Here is a 22603-nt window from a genome sequence, read left to right on the forward strand (position 1 = left end):
GGATTTGTGGGAGCAGAAGGAGAGAAGTGGAGACAGACTGCTAACAGGTCTGAGGTTTCCTTTGGGGATTATGAAAATGTTCCAGAATTAGACAGTGGTAATGTTTGCATCACCTTGTGAATATAATAAAAGCCATTGAATTATGCATCTTAAAAGGATGACATTTCTGGTAAGTGAATTTTATCACAGTAAGAAAAGTTACAATAAAAATGAAGTAAAAAAATAATGTCTCATCAAACACAGAACATCAATAAAATGAAATGAAAAATGAAAATTCTAAGGTTAAAATAACAGTAACTTACAGGTTCTGTGAAAAACAGTAGTGGCTCCTCAAAAAAGTAAACATACATTACCATACAATACACCAGATTCATCTCTGAGTATATAACCAAAAGAGTTGAAAGCAGAGATTTGAACAGATGTGCTCATCTTCACAACATTATTCACAAAAGCCAAAAGGTGGAAACAATACAAATGTTACTCAATATATAAATGAGTAAACAAGATGTGGTATATGCATGCAATGAAATCTTATTTAACCTTAAAAGAAATGAAATTCTGATACATGGTACAACATGGATGAACCTTGAAGACATGCTGAGAGAAATAAGCCAACACAAAAATACAAATATTGCATGATTCCACTCATATGAGGTACCTAGAAAAGTCAAACTCATAAAAATAGAGGGTAGAACAGGGGTTACTAGGGTTAAGAGGAGAGGATACTGGGGAGCTATTGCTTAATGGTTATGGGGTTTCAGTTTGAGATGATGAAAAATTTCTAGAGATATATAGTGGTGATGGATTTACCACAGTGTGCATGTACTTGATACAAGTAAGCTGTATGCTAAAAATTGTTAAATAGTTAAGTTTTATGTTATGTACACTTTCCCAAAATTTTAAAGTGTGTGTGTGTGTGTGTGTGTGTGTGTGTGTGTGTGTGTGTGTGTGTGTATATATATATATATATATATATAATGAAAACTTCATTAGAGATGCATATAATAGAGGTGAACTGGCAATGAAGAGAAAGTAAACTTGAAAATAAACAGATGTTATGCAATCCAAAGAACAGAGAGAAATAATGAAGAAAAAGTCTCAGAAAAATATTGGACACCATTAAACCACCAAACTACACTAATGAAAGTACCAAATGAAAGGAGAGAAAAGAGAATGAAAAGTATTTTAAGAAATAATTATTGAAATTTGTCAAATTTGATAATAAAGCATTAACCTATCCATCCAACAATCTCAATCAACTAGGTCCATCCATGTTGCTGCAAATGGCATTATTTCATTCCTTTTACTGGTTGAGTAATATTCTATTGTATATATGTACCACACCTTCTTTATCCATTCCCCTGTTGATGGACATTTAGGTTGCTTCCATGTCCTGGCTATTATAAATAGTGCTGCAATGACCACAGGAGTGCATGTATATTTTCAAATTATGGTTTTCTCCAGAAATAAGCCCAGCAGTGATATTGCTGGATCAGATGGTAACTCTTTTTTTTTTTTTCAATTATTTTTATTTGTTGGAGGCTAATTACTTCACAACATTGCAGTGGGTTTTGTCATACATTGACATGAATCAGCCATGGAGTTACATGTATTCCCCATTCCGATCCCCCCTCCCACCTCCTTCTCCACTCAATTCCTCTGGGTCTTCCCAGTGCACCAGGCCCGAGCACTTGTTTCATGCATCCCACCTGGGCTGGTGATCTGTTTCACTATTTTTATTTTTTAAGAAACTTCCATACTGTTCTCAATAATGGCTGTACCAATTACATTCCCACCAACACTATAAAAGGGTTCCCTTTTCCCCACACTCTGTTCAGCATGTGTTGTTTATAGATTTTTGATGATAGTTAGTATGACCAGTGTGAGATACCTCATTGTAGTTTTGACTTGGATTTCTCTCATAATGCATGATGATCATCTTTTCATGTGCTTATTGGCCATCTGTATGTCATCTTTGGTGAAACGTCTATTTAGAACTTCTGTGAATTTTTTGATTGGGTTGTTTATTTTTTTATATTAGGCTGCATAAGCTGTTTGTATATTTTGGAAATTAATCAATTGTCAGTTGCTTTCTTTCCAAACATTTTGTCCCATTCTGAAGCTTGTCTTTTCATTTTTTATGGTTTCCTTTGCTATGCAAAAGACTTTAATTTTAATTAAGTCCCATTTATTTATTTTCTTTATTACTCTGCAGGGTGGATCAAAAATGATTTTGCTTCAATTTATGTCAGACAGCATTTTCCCTGTTTTCCTCTAAAAGTTTTATAGTATCCAGACTTATATTTAGTACTTCATCTTGAGTTTATTTTTGTGCATGGTGTTAGAGTGTGTTCTAATTTCATTCTTTTACATATAACTGTCCAGTTTTCCCAGCACCACTTATTGAAGAGACAGTCCATTGTTTATTCCTGCCTCCTTTGTCGTATATTAGGTGACCATAAGTGTGTGGGCCTGTCTCTGGGCTTTCTATCCTGTTCCATTGATCTATATTTCTGCTTTTGTTCCAGTACCATACTGTCTTAATGACTGCAGCTTTGTAGTATAGTCTGAAGTCAGGAAGCCTGATTTCTTCAGCTCTACTTTTCTTTCTCAACCTTGCTCTATTTGTGGTCTTTTCTGTTTCCACACAAACTGTAAAATTTTTGAGGAGAAGTTTCAAAATGGCTAGGTAGAAGGACATGGACTCATCTCCTGCAAGATCAGGAATCTCAAACATACAACCTCAAAATCACAACAAGCTGTTGAAAAACCATCAATAGGAAGATGCTAGAACCCACCAAAAAAAAGATACACCACAATCCAAGGACAAAGGAGAAGCCACAATGAGATGGTAGGAAGGGCGTACTCATGATGAAATCAAATCCCATACCAACTGAGTGGGATACTCAAAAACTGGAGACCAATAATACCAAAGAAGTCCTTGCACTATTGTAAAGTTTCTAGGCCCCACATCAGGCTTCCTAGGATGGGAATCTGACAAAGGGACTGGGAATCCCCAAGGAATCTGACTTTGAAGGCCAGTGGGATTTGATTACAACTTCCACAGGATTAGAGGAAACAGAGACTTCACACTTGGAGGGCACAGACAAAACCTTGTGCACACTAGGACCCAAAGTAAAGAAGCAGTGACCCCACAGGAGACTGAACCAGGCCTTCCTATGTGTTTGAGGGTCTCCTGCAGAGGCATGGGGTAGCAGTGGCATGGCTCGGGGACAGGAGCACTGGCAGCAGCAGTCCAGGGAAGCACATGTTGGCATAAATCCTTTTGGAGGACATTATAGATGGGGAAACAGTGGAAACAGTGTCAGACTTTATTTTTCTGGGCTCCAAAGTCACTGCAGATGGTGATTGCAGCCATGAAATTAAAAGATGCTTACTCCTTGGAAGGAAAGTTATGACCAACCTAGACAGCATATTATAAAGCAGAGACATTACTTTGCCAACAAAGGTCCATCTAGTCAACGCTATGGTTTTTCCAGTGGTCATGTATGGATGTGAGAGTTAGACTATAAAGAAAGCTGAGCGCTGAATAACTGATGCTTTTGAACTGTGGTGTTGGAGAAGACTCTTGAGAGTCCCTTGGACTGCAAGTAGATCCAACCAGTTCATCCTAAAGGAGATCAGTCCTGGGTGTTCATTGGAAGGACTGATGTTGAAGCTGAAACTCCAATACTTTGGCCACCGGATGCGAAGAGCTGACTCATTTGAGAAGACCCTGATGCTGGGAATGATTGAGGGCAGGAGGAGAAGAGATGACAGAGGATGAGATGGTTGGATGGCATCACTGACTCGATGGACATGGGTTTGGGTGGACTCTGGGAGTTGGTGATGGACAGGGAGGCCTGGAGTGCTGCGGTTCATGGGGTCACAAAGAGTCAGGCATGACTGAGCGACTGAACTGAACTGAACTGAACTGAGCCCTACCTGGGTTTCGCTGGTGGCTCAGTTGGTAAAGAATCCGCCTGCAACGCGAGAAACCTGGGTTCGATCCCTGGGTTGGGAAGATGCCCTGGACGAGGGCATGGCAATCCACTCCAGTATTCTTGCCTGGAGAATCCCCATGGACAGAGGAGCCTGGTAGGCTACAGTCCATGAGGTTGCAGAGTGACTAAGCACACACATTAGGCTCCAGGACTAGGTTGCCTCAGGTCAAACAACTAGCAGGGAGGGAGCACAGCCCCAATCACCAGCAGAAAATTGGATTAAAGATTTACTGAGCATGACTGATAGTCCCTTGGACAGCAAGGAAATGAAACCAGTCAATAGTCAAGGAAATCAGTCCTGAATCATTGGAAGGACTGATGCTGAAGCTGAAGCTCCAATACTTTGGCCACCTGATACAAAGAACTGACTCATTGGAAAAGACCCTGATGCTGGGAAAGATTGAAGGCAGGAGGAGAAGGGGATGGCAGAGGGTGAGATGGTTGGATGGCATCACTGACTTGATGGACATGAGTTTGAGTAAGCTCCAGGAGTTGGTGATGGATAGGGAAGTCTGGCATGCTGCAGTCCATGGGGCCACAAAGAGTTGGACACAACTGAGCGACTGAACTGAACTGAAATGAGCATGGCCCTGCCCACCAGGGCAAGACTCAGTTTTCCCGACAGCCATTCCCTCCCATCAGGAAGCTTACACAACCTCTTATCCTCACCCACCAGAGGGCAGACAAGCTGTAAACTTTTTCTTCTAATTCTGGGGAAAATGCCATTCTTAATTTGATAGGGATTGCATTGAATCTGTAGACTGCTTTGGATAGTATAAGCATTTTGTTAATATTGATTCCTCCCATCAAAGAACATATTATATCTCTCCATCTGTTTGTGTCATCTTTGATTTCTTTCATCAATATCTTATAGTTTTTGGAGTACAGGACTTTGATCTCCATATGTAGGTTTATTCCTAGGTATTTTATTCTTTTTTGATGTGACGATAAATGGGATTGTTTCCTTAGCTTGTCTTTCTGATCTGTCATTGGTAGTGTATAGGAATTCAAGAAATTTCTGTCTTTTAATTTTGTGTGCTATGACTTTACTAAGTTCATTGATGAGCTCTAGTAGTTTGCAGGTGGCATGTCTGGATTTTCTAAATATAGTATCATGTCATCTGCAAACAGCAACAATTTAGCTTCTTTTCCAGTTTGGATTCTTTTTATTTCTTTTTCTTCTCTGATTCCCATGGCTAGGACTTCAAAAACTAGGTTGAAAAAAAGTGGCAAGGGTGACAAAAAAAGTGGCAAGAGTGGACATGCTTATCTCATTCCTGACCTTACAGGAAATGCTTTCAGTTTTTTATCATAGAGAAAAATGTTATCTGTGGGTTTATCATGTGTATGTGTATCCTCACTTGAATCTGACTCTTTGCAACCCTATGGATTATAGCCTGCTAGGCTCCTTTGTCCATGGAATTTTCCAGGCAAGAATACTGGAGTGGGCCATTTGCTTCTCCAGGGGATCGTCCCAACCCAGGGATCAAACTTGAGTCTCTTGCATCTCCTGCATTGACAGGTGGATTCTTTACCACTGTACCACCTGGGAAGACCACAGATTTGTCATATATAGCCTTTATCATGTTGAGGTAGACTCCTATGTGCCTACTTTCTGGAGAGTTTTTATCATAAATCGATGTTGAATTTTCTCAAAAGTATTTTTCTACACCTATTGAGATAATCACATGGTTTTTAAATTTGATAAGGTAGTGCATCACATTGATTTGAGTATATTGAAGAATCCTTGCATCCCTGGGATAATTCTCACTTGATCATGGAGTATGATCCTTTAATGGCTTGTTGGACTAGGATTACCAGTATTTTGCTGAGGATGGCCGCACCTATATTCATCAGTGATATTGACCTGTATTTTTTTTTTTTTTTTTTAAATATCCAGGTCTGGTTTTCATATCCGGGTGAGCTAGCCTCATAGAATGAGCTTGGGGGGTGTTCCTTTTTCTGCAATTATTTGGAAGAGTTTCAGAAGGGTTGGAGTTAATCCTTCTCTAAATGTTTGATAGAATTCACTTGTGAAGTCATCTACTCCTGGACTTTTGTTAGTTGGAAGCTTTTTCCTCACACTTTCAATTTCAGTGCTTGTGAATGGTCTGTTTTTTTTTTTTTTTTTTTTTTTTCCAGTGGGTTTTGTCATACATTGATATGAATCAGCCATGGATTTACATGTATTCCCAATCCCTATTCCCCCCTCTGGTCTGTTTTATATATTCAATTTTTTCTGGTTTAGTCTTGGAAGTTTGTACCTTTCTAAGAATTTCTCCATTTCTTCTAGGTTGTTTGGCTTATAGTTGCTTGTAGTAGTCTTGTGATCCTTTGATTTCTGTGGTGTCAGCTGTAACTTTTTCATTTTAATTTTACTCATTTGAGTTTTCTCCCTTTTTTTCTTGATGAGTCTGGCTGAAGGTTTATCAATTTTGTTTAACTTCTCAAAGAGTCAGCTTTTAGTTTCATCGATCTTAGCTTTTGTTCTGTCTCTGCTTTCTTTTTTTTTATTATTATTATTTTTTTTTCCAGTGGGTTTTGTCATACATTGATATGAATCAGCCATAGATTTACATGTATTCCCCATCCCGATCCCCCCTCCCACCTCCCTCTCCACCCGATTCCTCTGGGTCTTCCCAGTGCACCAGGCCCGAGCACTTGTCTCATGCATCCCACCTGGGCTGGTGATCTGTTTCACCATAGATAGTATACATGCTGTTCTTTTGAAATATCCCACCCTCACATTCTCCCACAAAGTTCAAAAGTCTGTTCTGTATTTCTGTGTCTCTTTTTCTGTTTTGCATATAGGGTTATTGTTATCACCTTTCTAAATTCCATATATATGTGTTAGTATGCTGTAATGTTCTTTATCTTTCTGGCTTACTTCACTCTGTATAATGGGCTCCAGTTTCATCCATCTCATTAGAACTGATTCAAATGAATTCTTTTTAATGGCTGAGTAATATTCCATGGTGTATATGTACCACAGCTTCCTTATCCATTCATCTGCTGATGGGCATCTAGGTTGCTTCCATGTCCTGGCTATTTATAAACAGTGCTGCAATGAACATTGGGGTGCACGTGTCTCTTTCAGATCTGGTTTCCTCAGTGTGTATGCCCAGAAGTGGATTGCTGGGTCATATGGCAGTTCTATTTCCAGTTTTTTAAGAAATCTCCACACTGTTTTCCATAGCGGCTGTACTAGTTTGCATTCCCACCAACAGTGTAAGAGGGTTCCCTTTTCTCCACACCCTCTCCAGCATTTATTGCTTGTAGACTTTTGGATAGCAGCCATCCTGACTGGCGTGTAATGGTACCTCATTGTGGTTTTGATTTGCATTTCTCTAATAATGAGTGATGTTGAGCATCTTTTCATGTGTTTGTTAGCCATCTGTATGTCTTCTTTGGAGAAATGTCTGTTTAGTTCTTTGGCCCATTTTTTGACTGGGTCATTTATTTTTCTGGAATTGAGCTGCAGGAGTTGCTTGTATATTTTTGAGATTAATCCTTTGTCTGTTTCTTCATTTGCTATTATTTTCTCCCAATCTGAGGGCTGTCTTTTCACCTTACTTATAGTTTCCTTGTCTCTGCTTTCTTTGTTTCTGCTCTGATATGTATGTTTTCTTTTCTTCTACTAACTTTGGGTTTGTTTGTTTCTCTATATCCAGTTGCTTTAGGTATAAAGTTAGCTTTTTTATTTGAGATTTTTCTTTTTTCCTGAGGTAAGATTGTATTGCTATAAACTTCTCTCTTAGAATTGCTTTTGTTGTTTCCCATGTTTTGGATCATAATGTTTTGGTTGTCATATGTCTCTAGGTATTTTTAGATTTCCTCTTTGATTTCTTCAGTGATACACTGGTTGTTCAATAACCTATTGTTTAGCCTCCTTGAACTTTTTTTTTTACCTTTTTTTCCTGTAATTGATTACTAATCCCAGAAGACACTACTCAGAAAAAAATGCTTGATATGATTCCAATTTCCTAACATTTACCAGTGCTTCAAATTCCCTGTTGGTTCAGTGGTTAAGAATCCACCTGCCAATGCAGGGGATACAGGTTTGTTCCCTGGTCCATGAAGATCCCACATGCCATGGAGCAACTAAACCCATGCACCACCAAAATTACTAAGCCTGCTTGCCTAGAACTTGTGCTCTGCGATAAGAGAAGTCACTGCAACAAGAAGCCCGCACACTGAAACTAGAGGACCTGCTGCTTGCCACAACTAGAGCAAACCCATGCACAGCAAAGAAGCCCTAGCACAGCCAAAAGTAAATTAATTAATTAACTTACCGAGGCATGATATGTTACCCAAGATGAGACCTATCCTGGAGAATGTTCCATGTGCACTTTCGTGGAGAAGTGTATTCTGCTGCTTTCAGATGGAATGTTTCTCCAGTCTAATGTGTCATATAAGGCTGTATTTCCTTATTAATTTTCTGTCTGAATGATCTGTTCATTGGTGTCAGTGGGGTGTTAAAATGTCCCATTATTGTTGTATTACTGCCAATTTCCCCTATTATGGCTGCTAGGATTTGCCTTATATATGTGCTCCTATGTTGGATATATAATTCTTATGCCTTCTTCTTTCATTGATATCTTGATCACTACATACTTTCTTTGTCTCTTGTAACAGTCTTTATCTTAAAGTCTATTTTGTCTGATATGAATATTGCTACTCCAGCTTTCTTTTGATTTCTATTTGCACAGGATATCTTTTCACATTCTTTCACTTTCAGAGTGTATGTGTTCCTAGATCTGAAGTGGGTGTCTTGTGGACACTATATATACAGGTCTTGTTTTTTATATATATTCTGCCAGTCTGTGTCTTTTTTGGAGCATGAGATTCATTTAAATTTAGCATAAATATCAATACGTGTGTTAATTTCAAATCAATATCTATTTTCATTTCCTTAACTGCTTAGGGTTTGTTTTTGTAGGTCATCTTTTCTTCTCTTCCTGTTTTGTTCTCTTTTGGCTCATCTTTGGTGTTGTATTTGTGTTACTTTTCTTTTATGTGTGTGTATCTATTGTAGTCTTTGGGGAGGTTCCATTTCCTATGAAGTTTTGATATAGCAGTCTCTTTATATGTATATATATATATATATATATATATATATATATATATATATATATAGTTGCTTTGAGTTGCTGGTCTCTTCATTTCAAATGAAGTTCCCATTTCCTGTGTTTGTACTCTCCTCCTCACATGGTTCCTGGTTTTGCTATCATATTCATGTATGGATGCTTTCCATCTTTTACTGTATGCTTGTTTTAATTGGGTTTCATTGAGCTTAAGAGTTAGCAGGACTGTGTTCCTTCTGGAGGTTCTGGGGGGAGAATCTGCTTCCTTGCCTTTCCCAGTTTTTAGAGGCCACCTGTATTCCTTGGTTTGTGTCCTCTTCATCTGCAAAGCCATCAACAGTGCATCTTCAATTGTTTCTCTGACCCTGCTTGACCTTTTAAAGACCCTTGTAATTACACTGGGCCTACCTGGATAATCTAGAATCATCTCCCAAACTTAACTTAATCACATCACTATCCCCAAGTCCCTTTTTGCCACATAAGATAATATATTCACCTTTGCAAGGGGCCATTATCTTGCCTGCCACATCCATCTTCCTGGAAGCGTAAGACCACTTGTCTCCCACATTTGCACATATACAGCCCAACATACACAGCATACAGAAATGGGCACCCTCTGGTTGAAGCTGGAGGGGACCTAGGACTTCTTAACTCCCTAAGGTAACATTTGTGAATATCATTAGCAGTTATACCTAAAGCCCCTTACCACACTGATGTTTTAGGGCCCTAGAATTCTATTTGCTGCCTTAGAACTGAAGCTGTGCAAGTACAGTCATCCCTCAGTATCCACAGGGGATTGGTTACAAGTACCTTGTAGATATCAAAACCAGTGCATGCTCAAGTCCCTCTTATAAAATGGTGCAGTATTTGCATATAATCTACACACATCCTCCTGTATACTTTAAATTATCTCTAGACTATTTATAATGCTTAATACAGTGTAAATGCTATGTAAATAGTTGCCAGGATGCAGCAAACTCAAGGTTAGCTTTTTGGAACTTTCAGAATTTTTTCAAATATTTTCGATCCACAGTTGATTGAATCAGAGGATGTAGATAGACTCCATAGATACAGAAAATCAAATGTATTTCCTCTTCCCATTGCATGAGTGTCCTCCCTCAGGCCCCTGGTGGAAATAGCAGGGAAAAGATATAGTGCAGTGATTAAGAGCACAGGCTCATGAACTAGATTGCCTATGTTCATATCCTGGCTCTATTACTTCTATCTGCAACCTTGTAGAAATTAACTCATGTTATTGGGCCTCCATTTCTTTATCTGTAAAACAGGATAAAACAGTATATTCTCAGAGCATTGGTTCCCAAATTCGTCTGTATTTTGGAATAATCAAATATATAGATGTCTGTGTTCCACTACTAGAGATTATAATTTGATCTGAGGAAGTGGTCTAGGCTTTGAAATCTTTAAGATTCTAATATGCAAACAAGTATGAGAACCACTGCCTCAAAGGGTTGTTGTAAGGATTTAAAACTCACAGAATACATAACTTGCTTTTCCTTGTACATGTTGGCTCACCAAGAAGGGAGCTGGTAAGTGAGAGTTTGCCAGGTCCAAGACAACCTAGAAGGCATATCTGAGTCTCAGTTTCCTCATCTGTAAAACTGGGACAACCATAGCAAGGCTACAAAATTGACAAGTTTTATAAACCATAAAGTACTGCCCAACAGCTTTTGTACATACATATATTCTCCACTCTCACTTCATACTCCACTTCCCACTATCTTCTGCAACAGGGTTCAACTCAAGGTGATTTCTCTGACCTTCACTGACACTACAAGAAGTGAGGGTAGTAGGAGGTGAGCAAGCTTGGAGGCATTCCTGACAAGGAGGCAGGAAACGGCCTGACCATCCCAGGAGGAGTCCAGAGATATAAACCACTCCTTACAAGCAGACCCAGAGCCAAACAAACCCAGGAGCATTACATGGTCAATGCAGGGCCCATCTACATCGGAAAAATTGGCCTAGGACTATGGAAAGGGCACAGGCTACTAATTAATACAGTCCTGTGTCCTTGGGCAGTTATTCTACTCTTCTATTTTTTCAAGTTCATTCCTTCCTCTATAAAACAAGGATGGATAGTCATATCCACTCCCAATAGGACTGAAGTGAGAATGAAGAGACCAGCGATAGAAAAGTGGTTCACAGAGTGGAAATTACATTAAAGTATCTTACAGTCATCCACTGATGCCACAAAGAAAGATTAAGTCATAGTGAAGTCTTCCTAAATTTTATTGGCACTGAAATAGAACATGGGTTAAGCATAAACCCCTCCAAAAACAAATTTAAAAAACCCCCAAAAGATGCACAAAAAAAACCTGAATATAAAATCTAATCTTTCTCCCCAGCTTCCCCTGGCGGGGAGTGGGGTAGTGGTGGGGTGGATACTACCTTTAAGGCAGCTGGATTGCCCCATAATTCCAGGTTTGAATTTAGCAAATATAGGGCACATCACCAACAGAGTGTCAATATAATACACAGCAATGCACATAAGACTTCCCAAGGTCAAGCAGAAGGCAAGGGGATGGAGTGATCAAAGCCACGGGCTCTGGGCTAGGGGCACTGCATGGAAGGACAGTAGGGCCCCTCTGTGGAATGAACTTTGAGAATAAGGCAGGAAAAAAAAGGGGAACAATAAAACCAAATACCAAGTACTTTAAAAAAGGATTGTATGACCTACAGTGACAGATGATATCACTAATACTGAAAGCTTCTTACATTAATTTTTCTGGCAAAATATGCTTCCTAGATGTAGGGGTGGTAAAGGAATGAGGCCAAAATGATCCTGTCCCAAGACTAGTATCTTCTAAGGGTGCATTAGCAAGAAATGCAGAAATCAATGTTGAATTAGATGCCGCTAAAATATATAACACTGGTAGAAAGAAAAAGAGCACACATGAGACAGAGAGGAAGAGGATGCTGCTCCTGGGTTGAGAGAAAGAGGTGGGGGCGTGAAAGGGACCAGACCAGAACCCCTAATAGCTCTCTGGTTTACAGCTCCAAGGGATAGCATAACTGGTGGCAAGATCTGGGTTAAAGGTTTATTAAACAGAGGCAGGACCCAATCATCACCTTAGAGAGGGGTGATGGGAAGGGGCTGTTAGGCACCTTGTAGGGCTCAAAGTAAACTGTAGGATCTGGGCCACGAGCTTCTCTCACCACACTTGGCTTCTTCCACACACTCACCAATTGAGCCAACTGACATCAAGATCCAGGACTCACCAAACCAAGGCCCTAATGACCCTAAAGCAGAAGTTGTGGCCCAACTAGCCCTGAAGGGAGACGTGGTTTGGGACCCCTAGAGGTGAAAATACTGAAGCCACATGTGAATATTTCCTCCTCTTGGCAAGAGTCCTAGATGTGGCTGGCTGGGTTTGGAAATAACCATCCCTATTCTTCTACCTGAGGGGATTTGTGGATTGGAGTGGGGAAGGGCAGGTCCCAAGAAGGGAAGAGGAACACAGAATAATAAGTAAGAGATATTTCTGCCCATAGAGCTCACCTAAAATAAGCCTAGGCTCCCATAAAACATAGAGGCATATTCTCTACCTAATCATGTCTGAACAGAAGGGCTAACAGTCTTCCAGGATGTTGGGGAAGCCTCTTGAAGGCATATTCTCCCCCATATCACGCTGAAGAGAAGAATGAGTGTCTGAACTCAGGGACAAGGTTTATTGGGACTGAGTTTGTAACAGGCCCAATCTGGGAGGTAGAGAGAAGAATGACTGCACTTCTTTTTAGCCTCCAATCATTAAAAAGCCTAAGTAACTCTAGAAGGAATGGACATTGGGAGGCCTAATCCTAGGGCAGTTGACATTCTAGAGCATGTAGCCAGGGCCCTGCCTTCATCTCTAAACCTGTGATGCTTCAGTTCTGCAAATCACAAGACCATGACGATGAAGGCTGTGGTGGGGCAGGGGTGAGGGCCAGTTTTCAACCTACTCCACACTTGACTCCTGCAGAGCAGCATTAAATGTGAGGGTATTTCCCAAACCAAGCGGGAAGTGCCTCTGAGCTGAGAAAGTGTTCTCTTCTAGCAAGCCAGATCATCCAGGACAGAGGAAAAAGAGGATCTCATTGGCACCATAGTGCCCATCTCTCTGCCTAGGGAAGTGAGTAAGGATTGAGGGGCTAGGTTTGGTCCCATGGCTGCACTGAATGCTTGGCGTGACTTCAGGGCTGCTCTAGTTAATGGCTCCAGCACAGTGTGAGTTAGGCAAGAGTATAAGAGTGTGAGAGCAAGGAAGAAGGGAGGAGGGGTCCCTAGGGGCTAGGTGCCCTTTACATAGACTCAAATTCATCAATGCGCTGCTTAGTATTGCCCTGCCGGATCTGGCGCAGGGTCTTGTATTTGTCTCGACCCAGTCGCATGTTCTCAGCATGAATCATGTCATTAGCAGTCTTCTTGGACTCATCACGGGCATTGGCCAGCTCTGAACTGAGGGCCTGTGAAGGTGCAAGGGGATAAAGGGTTAATGGCTTCCTCTAATTTTATCTCCCCTTATTAACCAAATGTATTTCCTGATTTATCCCATCCCACCCCTCTCCCTCCCCTTTCTCTTTCCCCTCCCACTCCACTTCCGCTGGCCCCACCCTTTATACACACAAACACACACACACATATTTTTTGAGAGCCATTTCCAGCCCTGTTAGAATTGCAGTGGGGCAAGAATAAAACAAAAGACACCAACTGAGTGGATCAATTGATGACAGGTATTCTCTGTGAGCAGAGCAATACATCAAAAATTCAGATAGGAATTGTGTCAACTAAATATTTTCTGAATATAAGAGGTAAATGGAATATGGATGGAGGACAGAGCAAAAAAAAAAGGAGGGGGAAGAGGTAGTTCAGAGTCTGATTTATAAGTGAGAGATCCCTCCATTAAAGCCCTCACACAGCACTGAGACAGGTTCTTCTCCTTCTCCCCTACCCCAATGATCTAGTGAAGGCCATGGCTACTAAGTCAATACACATGGTCTCCATGACCCCTTGGGTCTGCATGGATACCTTCAGGTGCTTCTGCACACGCTCATTCTTTTCCGCCTCAGTGGTGCGTTCCTCTTCACTGCGATCCTTGGCCATGGCATCAGCTCGCAGTTCGGCACTGGCCTCTGCCCCATTCTCATCCTGCTCATCCTGCTCATTTTCAGCAGGCTCTGCCACATGAGGCGTGCTCATGGCAGTCTTCAGCTCTGCACGGGTCTTCTCCAAGTCTTCTTGTACCATCTGAGCCTGTTCAGTAACAGAGGAAGAGAAAGGATGGCAGCCAAACCAGGTTAACCTGCAGCATCCCTACATGTGCCTAGAATGGCCCAGAAGAAAGCAGGCACCAGGTAGTTCAAGCCACTTTGCCTGACTGATCCTGAGTTTCTTCAGCTGTATAACAGGAGTAATTATACCAAATTCCCTGGGGGTACTGGAGAATTCTGGGAAGTATTTGAGACAGCCTTGAGTTCCTCCCATGATACACACTGTCAAAGAAGGATGGAAAAGTGAAGAAACCCAAACCTAAGGAATCCAAGAACTTAGGCATGATATCCCATCCCACACCACTTAGTCCTGGGCACTATGTCTTACCTTCTGCTGCCATTCCACAGCCTCGCTCTCCTTCTTTTGTCGGGCCATCTCCAGTTGGGAGATCCGAGCTGTCAGCTCTGCCATTTCCAAGGCCTATGGATTAATTGTAAGCTTATGAGAAGTGGGCCTTTCAGTCCCTAGGGCCCAAGTGTCTTCAACCCCAGATCCTCTGAGAACTAACAGGGAACTTCCTGTTTCACTTGCTGCTGCTCTGAAGACTCTTTTTACCACATCTCCTCCAGGAAGCCCAAGAGGGAACACTCTCATTCTCAGATCTACTACAGCACCCTATTAACTCCCTGCCTAGACTAGACTATAAACTTGAAGGCAAACAACGTGTCACCTCTGGTTCTTCTTTATGTCACTCTCTCCCCTCTTTTCTCTCTCCCACTGCAGAGTTAGGGCCTCAGTAAAGCTTTGGAAATCACTGTGTCACTGCCTGAACTGGCGGACCCTTTCCTGTTCTCCTACAATGCTCAGGCCTCCACTAAGATCTTCTCAGGACAAGTACAGGAACAACACTCAAGTGTCACAGAGTTATATGACCAAGGAAATAAAGCTTATGCATACCCTCACATCTTGGACAAATCTCCTGGAGGACAGTTTCCCCTGAAAATTAGGTTTTACTTTCCTGTACTCCCACTCCAAACAGTACAGGATAAGATCATATGTTAAGGAATTTGGGCCACAGGTTCTTAAATTCTGAGTTACAGAACCCTTGGAAATTGTGATGAAAATATAGATGCTCACCCTCCTCCCCTATAAATAATGTATAGACATACAACTTTACACATGATTTTAGGGAGCAAACCCTTAAAAGAGAAGCAGAAATGACTTCTCATTCTTAGTCACAATTGTGTGACCTATGCAAGTCTCTTCAACCTCTCTGAGCCCTAATTTCATTACCTGTGCATATTATCCCACATGAGTTAATCCCATAGGATCATTCGGAAGAGGAAATAAGAAAGGAAGGAAAAGTGAAAAGTTGCTCGTATAGTTTGTAACACACATAGCTAGTCAATCAGATGTGAATCCCTTTACTTCTTTCCTCCCTCTCTACTTTGTCAGGTCATCAGCTCAAGTCCCCACTTGCTAAGAAAAGAATAAAAGTAAAGGTTAGGGAAGACTATTTGCAAAGTTAATTCTCAGCTTGCTTCTGAGGGAGCTATCTATTAGAAGCCTGCAGAGAGGTACTCTGCTAAAAAGAGCCAGATGTGCAAACAGAGGTAGCTGTGAATAGGTACGTAGACAGAGAGAAAATTCAGATCCCATAATCCCATTCCATTTTGTAGCTTTACCAATTGTTCCTGGGTCTTCTTCTGGTCCTGGGAGGCCTGCAACAGGGCCTCCTTGGCCTCTTCAGCTTCTTGACGCTCTTTGGCCAGTTTTTCAGCCTCACTCTGGGCACGCTTTCGCTCCTGTTCAAGTTCCAGAGCCCTGCGGGTCTGTTCTTCCAGTTCTGGGAAGAGAAGGAAGGGGAAAGGTGGTAAAGAGTGCAGAGATTAAGAAGGGACACCTAACTTCCTTCCTGGAAATGCTTTACCCCAGGCACAGATGGCAAAAAGCTCTAGGCACTCTACCTTTTGCCTCATCATTCCTCTATTCTTTTAGCCACATCTTGAATATATGTCCCGAGTCTACAGCTCAGACAGAAGGCTTTCCAGCTCACAGAGTCAGACTGTGGGAAAATCCAGTCTCCAAGATGACGCCAAGCCTCACCTTGTTGAGCCTTCTTAGTCTGTTCCTCGATTTGCTTCAGCTTCTCCATCAGTTCCTCCTTTTCCCGTTCAATCTTCTCTTTCTCCTTTTCTGCCATCTCACGTTTCTTCTTTTCATTTTCCAGCAGAGCACTAGAAAAGGAGAAAGAAGGAATGGAACAGGATAGCAAGGCCACATGAAAGCCTTGGGAGCCCCAAGACCTTCTGGCCCTGATCCCTCAGTCCCCACCCATCTAACACACTCTGGGCTTGTGAGGCAAGATCACTCTCCCTTCTCCCTATATTCTTGTCCTCACATCATAGCCCCACATGGGCTGGTATGCTCAGAGCCCTGCCAGTTTGTCCCAGTATCAGGAGATCCAACCTGGACTCTCAGCTCATCCACTACCCAGTGAGTAACCAGAGGGTGACCTTAGCTGCATCATTTCTTTGCTCTTGTTCTTAGTAATCCTATGTGTAAGATGGCCAAATAAGTCTTGCCCTGTCTACCTTATGGAGTTACAGAGAAAAAAGTTTTGACTCTTTGCTGATACACTGTGCTTCAAGTCTGGTGATCTCTATGGCTAGGGCATTACTCCTCTGCCCTGTGAAGTTCAGCTTTAGGCTCCTTTCTCTCAAAATTTGCTGTAAATCTAAAATAAGTATTGACTTTTTCTTGCCCCAGCACCTCTCCCAGTAGTCCTTCTTTTCTCCCTTTGTTAGATGTCTTTTCTCTCAAAATAGTTGGCCCTATCCTCCATATCCCTCCACCCTGTTATTTTTCTCCATAGTACTTATCATGTCACAGACTATATAATATGCTTATTTGATCTGCCTGTCTCGTCCCACAAGAATGACAGCTTCATGGGAGCAGAGCAGATATTTTTGTCTTTTGTTCACTGCTCAATAAATATATATTGAGTGAATGAATGACACAGCATTGTGCCCTGAATAGTTATGCATATACTGTTTTTCCCCTTTCTTCTACTAGACTGTGAGCTCATGGAGGGCAGGTTCCTGCCAAAACCAGTTCTGTAAACTGCCCCTCATACCACTTTTTTTTTTCAGAATAAATGTGAATCTTGGTGTCTAACCTCTCATACATGGAGTCATTTTCCAGTCTACTAGATTAGAAGTTTCCTGAGGTTCCAAACTCTTTACGATACAGTATCTATTAGAGCAGTACTATCAAATCTTAATGTGTACAGGAATCACCTGGGGTCTTATTTTTTTAATAAATTACTGAGGTGATAATCATATTAATAACATAAAATTAATCATTTAAAGCAAATAATCCAGTGGCATTTAATACATGCACAATATTTCATCATGCCAAAGTAAAACCTCATACCTGGTGTTAAGAAGTTTCTCCACATCTCCCTTCCCTCCAGCCCTTGACAATCATCAATCTGTCATATGTCTCAGTAGGTTTATCTATTCTGTATATTTCATATAAATGGAATAATACAATATAGGACCTTTTGTGTCTGGTTTCTTTCACTTAGCATAATGTTTTAGAGATTCACCCACATTACAGTATGTATCAGTATTTTGTTCTTCTTAATGACTGAATAATATTTCATTGGATAGTTGAATAATTTGTTTATCCATTCATTCAGTGATGGACATTTGGGCTGTTTTCACCTTTTGGCTACTATGAATTTCACAGCTACGAACATGTGTGTACATATACACGTTTGAACATCTGTTTTCAATTTTTGTTTTTCAGTGTATACCTAGGAGGGGAATTGTGGAGTTATACGGTAATTCTACATTTAACTTTTTGAGGAACCATCAATTGTTTTCTACAGCAGTTGAACCATTTTACATTCCCAATAGTGAAGAACATGAGTTTCAATCTCTCCACACCCTTGCCAACAGCTGTTATTTTCTGTTTTCATTTATTATATCCCTATTTGTGAGTATGAAGTAGTACCTCACTGATGTTTCAATTTGCATTTCCCTAATAACTAAGGGTATTTTCATGTGCCTGCTGGCCATTTGCACATCTTCTTTGAAGAAATGGTTAACTAGGATCTTAAAAAGCAGATTTTGAATCAGCACATTTGGGGTAGGTCTCAGATATTGCCTTCCTAAACAGTTTCAAGTTGATGCTAATGCTGCTAAGCCTTGATGCACTTTGAGGAGGAAAGGGGCCATAGTGCAAAAGAGCTTTGGAAGGAAAAATCTGGTAGCTCTAATTCCACTCAAAAGATCCTATAGAGTCCCGGTTTAAATGTGCATGGAGCCTTTTGCTACTACCACTATACTGGTCAGATAGCCCAGAGCAACCCAAAGTCCACCTAGAAGAGCAATGACATGAGGGTCATAGATAATGGGGAACTATAAAATGCCCCTCTCTCCTATGAACCTCTGAAATCCTAGGGTTCTAAATACCTGATTCCTGGGGATGAGGATGTCTGAGACTTAAAGGAAGAGGTGTCATCCTGTACAGCTCCCTTTCCCCCAGTACCAGGATGACTTCATGTCCTGACTTTAGCAGGCTTGGCACCTTTGAAAAGCTTCCTTGTCATAGCCCCAGCCCCCATTTCAGTGCCACACCACCTACCGCTCCATCTGCTTCTGGTGCTTCTCCTCCCGAGCCTGTGCCTTCATCTGCTGTACTTCAATGGTGTCGGGCTTGCGACGGCGCATGTATAGCTCATGGTTCCCCATGCACAGAGCCAAGATCCGTTTGTTAATCCGCAGCCGGGGAGCATAGAAAACAAAGTCCTGGTAGAAAACCAGCAGTCAGAAAGAGTGTGGAGGGAAAGATGAAGGTGGGCTTCTGCCTTCTGAAAAGCTAAGTTAAAAAGCACTGAAACAATCATATTACAGATGGGAAGACCAATTATCAGAGTGGTGAAGTGACTTGCCCAGGGTCAGATGGCAAGTTAGTGACAGACCCAGGTCTAGAACCCAGGCTTCTTGACTCCAAAACTAGTGCTCTTCCTACCAAGCCACAATTTCTTTCAACATTTGCTTATGAAAATCATCTTAAGATACCCTTAATCCAGTTGAAAGATAGAAACTGACTTCATCTGCTAATTAAATATCCTGCTGGGTCTCAGGAACCTCTCTTAGAGGTACAATAATCTTTAGATAATACCCTGGTGAGTGTAGTATGAGTGGGCTGGACTTGTTCTATATCTTCTAAAAGCGTATCTTAGAGCCAGTTCCTTCAATCCTATTTGGAATAAGGCAGTGTATTTATAAATACATACATGAATATGTAAGTCTCCTGAACATCAATTATCCTGGTTGTTGTGTTTTAAGTAAGCCCTTGGTCTCAGCTGACTTTGTTACTTACCTTTTTCTGATGAAAGTTGAGCACAACAGCAGTTAAAAAAACACACACAGGCAAGAAAACCCAGTGAGCTGGAGTTTGTTACTACAAATACCACTGGACCAAGGTCACCAGCTAATGGGCTAACCACCAGCTCTTCTGCCACTGAACCCAAACTGCTACCATCTCATATAGCTTGGGGTACAATGAAGGAGCACAGGTTCTAGAGGTCAAACAACCTAGGTATAAATCCCAGCTCTACCATTTTAGCTGTATGATCTTGGGCAAATCACTCCATCCCTCTGAAACTCAATTTCATCACTTATAAAATAGGAAGGACATTACCTACCCGACAATACCCTTGAGGGTTTAAGGAGACAAAATATATAAAGTTCTTAGCAGGGAAAGTTCAGAAACCTCAAAGCTAGAAGAAGGTTGAGACCTCATGAGAAGGGTCTGGTTCAGCATGGCCACTGGCCCTTGCTGGACATGAGGCACATCAAAGAGGAGACTCTCATCACAGTTTTCTATCTTATTCCCAATAACCAGTTTTTCAGTCTTGTCAGCCACAGGTAACTGCAGGTGACAGGTATGGCAATCATGTTAGAGGAATGACTGGACTCAAAGCATTCTTTTGTATTTGGATTGCTCTGGAGAGAAGTCTTAAGAGGACAGCAGCAAAGTTATAACAAAAAGAACAACATTTGGATTGGGACTTCTTCTGGCTCTCTCCTTTCTCCACATATTAGAGATAAATCAAATATATGAACAATTTCCACTTTTTAAGTCTAGAGGCTTTAAAAGATAAGATGTACTCTGTTTCTACCCCAGAGCCTTGGGGAAGTAAAAACCAGTGGCTAACAAGCAGAACTTAGACTGCCTCCGGTTCTCCCTAATCCATGCTTCTCCTGAGACACAGTTAGCAGGGTAGCACCAGTTACAGGATGCCTCCTGACCATTTACTGGCATCAGCATCCTTTTTCATTGTCACTTTTTGTGCCTCCTATTCCCATCCACATACACAAAAAGACAGAAAAAGGAGAGAAATATGCGATGACATGATTGCTTCTAGCATTATGTAGGCCTTGGCCAGTGTGACCATTACCTAGGTCTTGGCCAATGGGAGGAGTCACTTACCGGGGCTTTTTTGTCAATGGGCTTGATGACAAATTTCTTGTCATTGAAAGAGATGTTCCTGATTTCACTCCAGGGGAAGCCTATCTTGGGAGTCAGCCTGTAAAAATGAATACCAAGAGCATTAGGACAAATGCAAGGCAAGAAGGACACAGAGGGTTGGTGCCTTGCCTTCCCCACCACCAACTTCTCCCTTAAGGAGATAGATTCATTGCCAGTTCAGCCAGTATCATCACATGCCACCAGGTCAGCTGCCAGCACTGAGAGTTCACAAAGGACTTTCTGATACTACAATCAACATATCCCTTGTCCCAACAACTAAGATTTGCTTTATTTTTTGTTGAGGCATGGACCTTGTAACAATCTCTCAAAGAATCACCAGCCTTACTTCACTGGATCTCTTCTACTCAAGGTTGTAAAATCTGAGAGGACAGTAAATAATGAGTTCCAAGACTCAGAAGTTACACAAAACAATAATATATTGACCTTAATACTCATCAAGAGCAAACTAAGGGAAAAAATAAGCTAGTGAGATAAGGCTGTAGCAAGAGGGATTATAGGTCAAAAAATACTGAATCATCATATGAAGTGAGATTAATTACAAATCCTGACAAGGTGGGTTTTAAACCAGTGCTATACAACAGAAATATAAATTATCACACATGCAGTTTAAAATTTTCTAGTAGCCACATGTAAGTAAAAAGAAACAGGGTGGAATTAACTATAACAACAGTTCACTTAACCCAGTATATGCAAAATACTATCATGTATTTTGAACATGTAAATGTTCATCAAGATGCAAATGAATATTTAAAATACATTAATGAGACATTTTATATTGCTTTTCACACGAAGTCTTCAGTGTAGTTTATATTTGTAGCACATCTCAATTCAGACCAGCCACATTTCAAGTGCTCAACAGCAACATGTGGCCAGAAGCTACCACAGTGGACAGTGAAAGTCTAGTCAATGCAAGATTTAGAGGCCTGAGGGAGGTTGTGTGATCATCTGGGCTGGTCTAATCTAGGTAGGAAAAGAATGATACAGGTGGGACCCAGGAAGTATAATCATACTTTGTCAAGTCCTAGGTGTCAAAGTAGCCCCCAAAAGTAAGCAAGCTGAGCAATATCATATGATATCTTTTATATGTGGAATCTAAAGAGAAATGATACAAATGAACTTACTTACAAAACAGAAACAGATTCACAGACTTAGAAAAGGAACTTATGGTTCTTAGAGGGGAAGGACAGGGGGAGGGATAGTTAGGGAGTTTGGCATGGACATATACATGCTGCTATGTTTGAAATGGATAACCAACAAGGACCTACTGTATAGAACATGGAACTCTGCTCAATGTTATGTAGCATCCTGGATAGGAAAGGAGTTTGGGGGAGAATAAATATATGTATATATATGGCTGAGTCCCTTCACTGCTCACCTGAAAGTATCACAACATTGTTTGTTAATTGGTTATACCCTAATACAAAATAATAAGTTAAAAAGTGAGCTCTGAACTATACCTGTCATTCTGCTCATAGATGTTGAGACCCAGGGCATCCACCCCCAGCCACAGCTCTGAGCCTTTCTTGTTCTTGATGTTGAAGTAGTTCACACCATACATCTCCAGATCCTGGGCAATCTTCAGATACTCCAGGACAGCATCCTCCCTAAACAACAGAGTGGAGGTCAGTGGTAGGGGGAGGGTGGAAGGGGCAAGTAATAAAGGGGAGGGAGCCTATGAATCAGACCCAGGGAGACAGAAAGCCTACTTGCTCTCCACTTCTGACAAGAATCTTGCCATAACG

General features: G+C 41.2%; 1 protein-coding gene across 1 annotated transcript in view; it reads right to left on the reverse strand.

Annotated features, from left to right (window-relative positions):
• Positions 1-11317: 11317 nt before the first annotated feature.
• Positions 11318-22603, reverse strand: part of MSN (moesin) — a 67297-nt gene continuing 56011 nt past the window's right edge. Inside the window, exons 6-13 of the mRNA XM_043457889.1 lie at positions 22319-22465; positions 20802-20898; positions 18948-19111; positions 16401-16531; positions 15980-16140; positions 14682-14774; positions 14112-14336; positions 11318-13549 (exon numbers count right to left, since the gene is read on the reverse strand). Coding sequence (XP_043313824.1) covers positions 13385-13549; positions 14112-14336; positions 14682-14774; positions 15980-16140; positions 16401-16531; positions 18948-19111; positions 20802-20898; positions 22319-22465 — 1183 coding nt within the window. The 3' untranslated portion in view covers positions 11318-13384. The remainder of the gene's footprint in view (positions 13550-14111; positions 14337-14681; positions 14775-15979; positions 16141-16400; positions 16532-18947; positions 19112-20801; positions 20899-22318; positions 22466-22603) is intronic.

The sequence above is a fragment of the Cervus canadensis genome, chromosome X (genome assembly GCF_019320065.1).
Source record: "Cervus canadensis isolate Bull #8, Minnesota chromosome X, ASM1932006v1, whole genome shotgun sequence".
Lineage (NCBI taxonomy): Eukaryota > Metazoa > Chordata > Mammalia > Artiodactyla > Cervidae > Cervus > Cervus canadensis.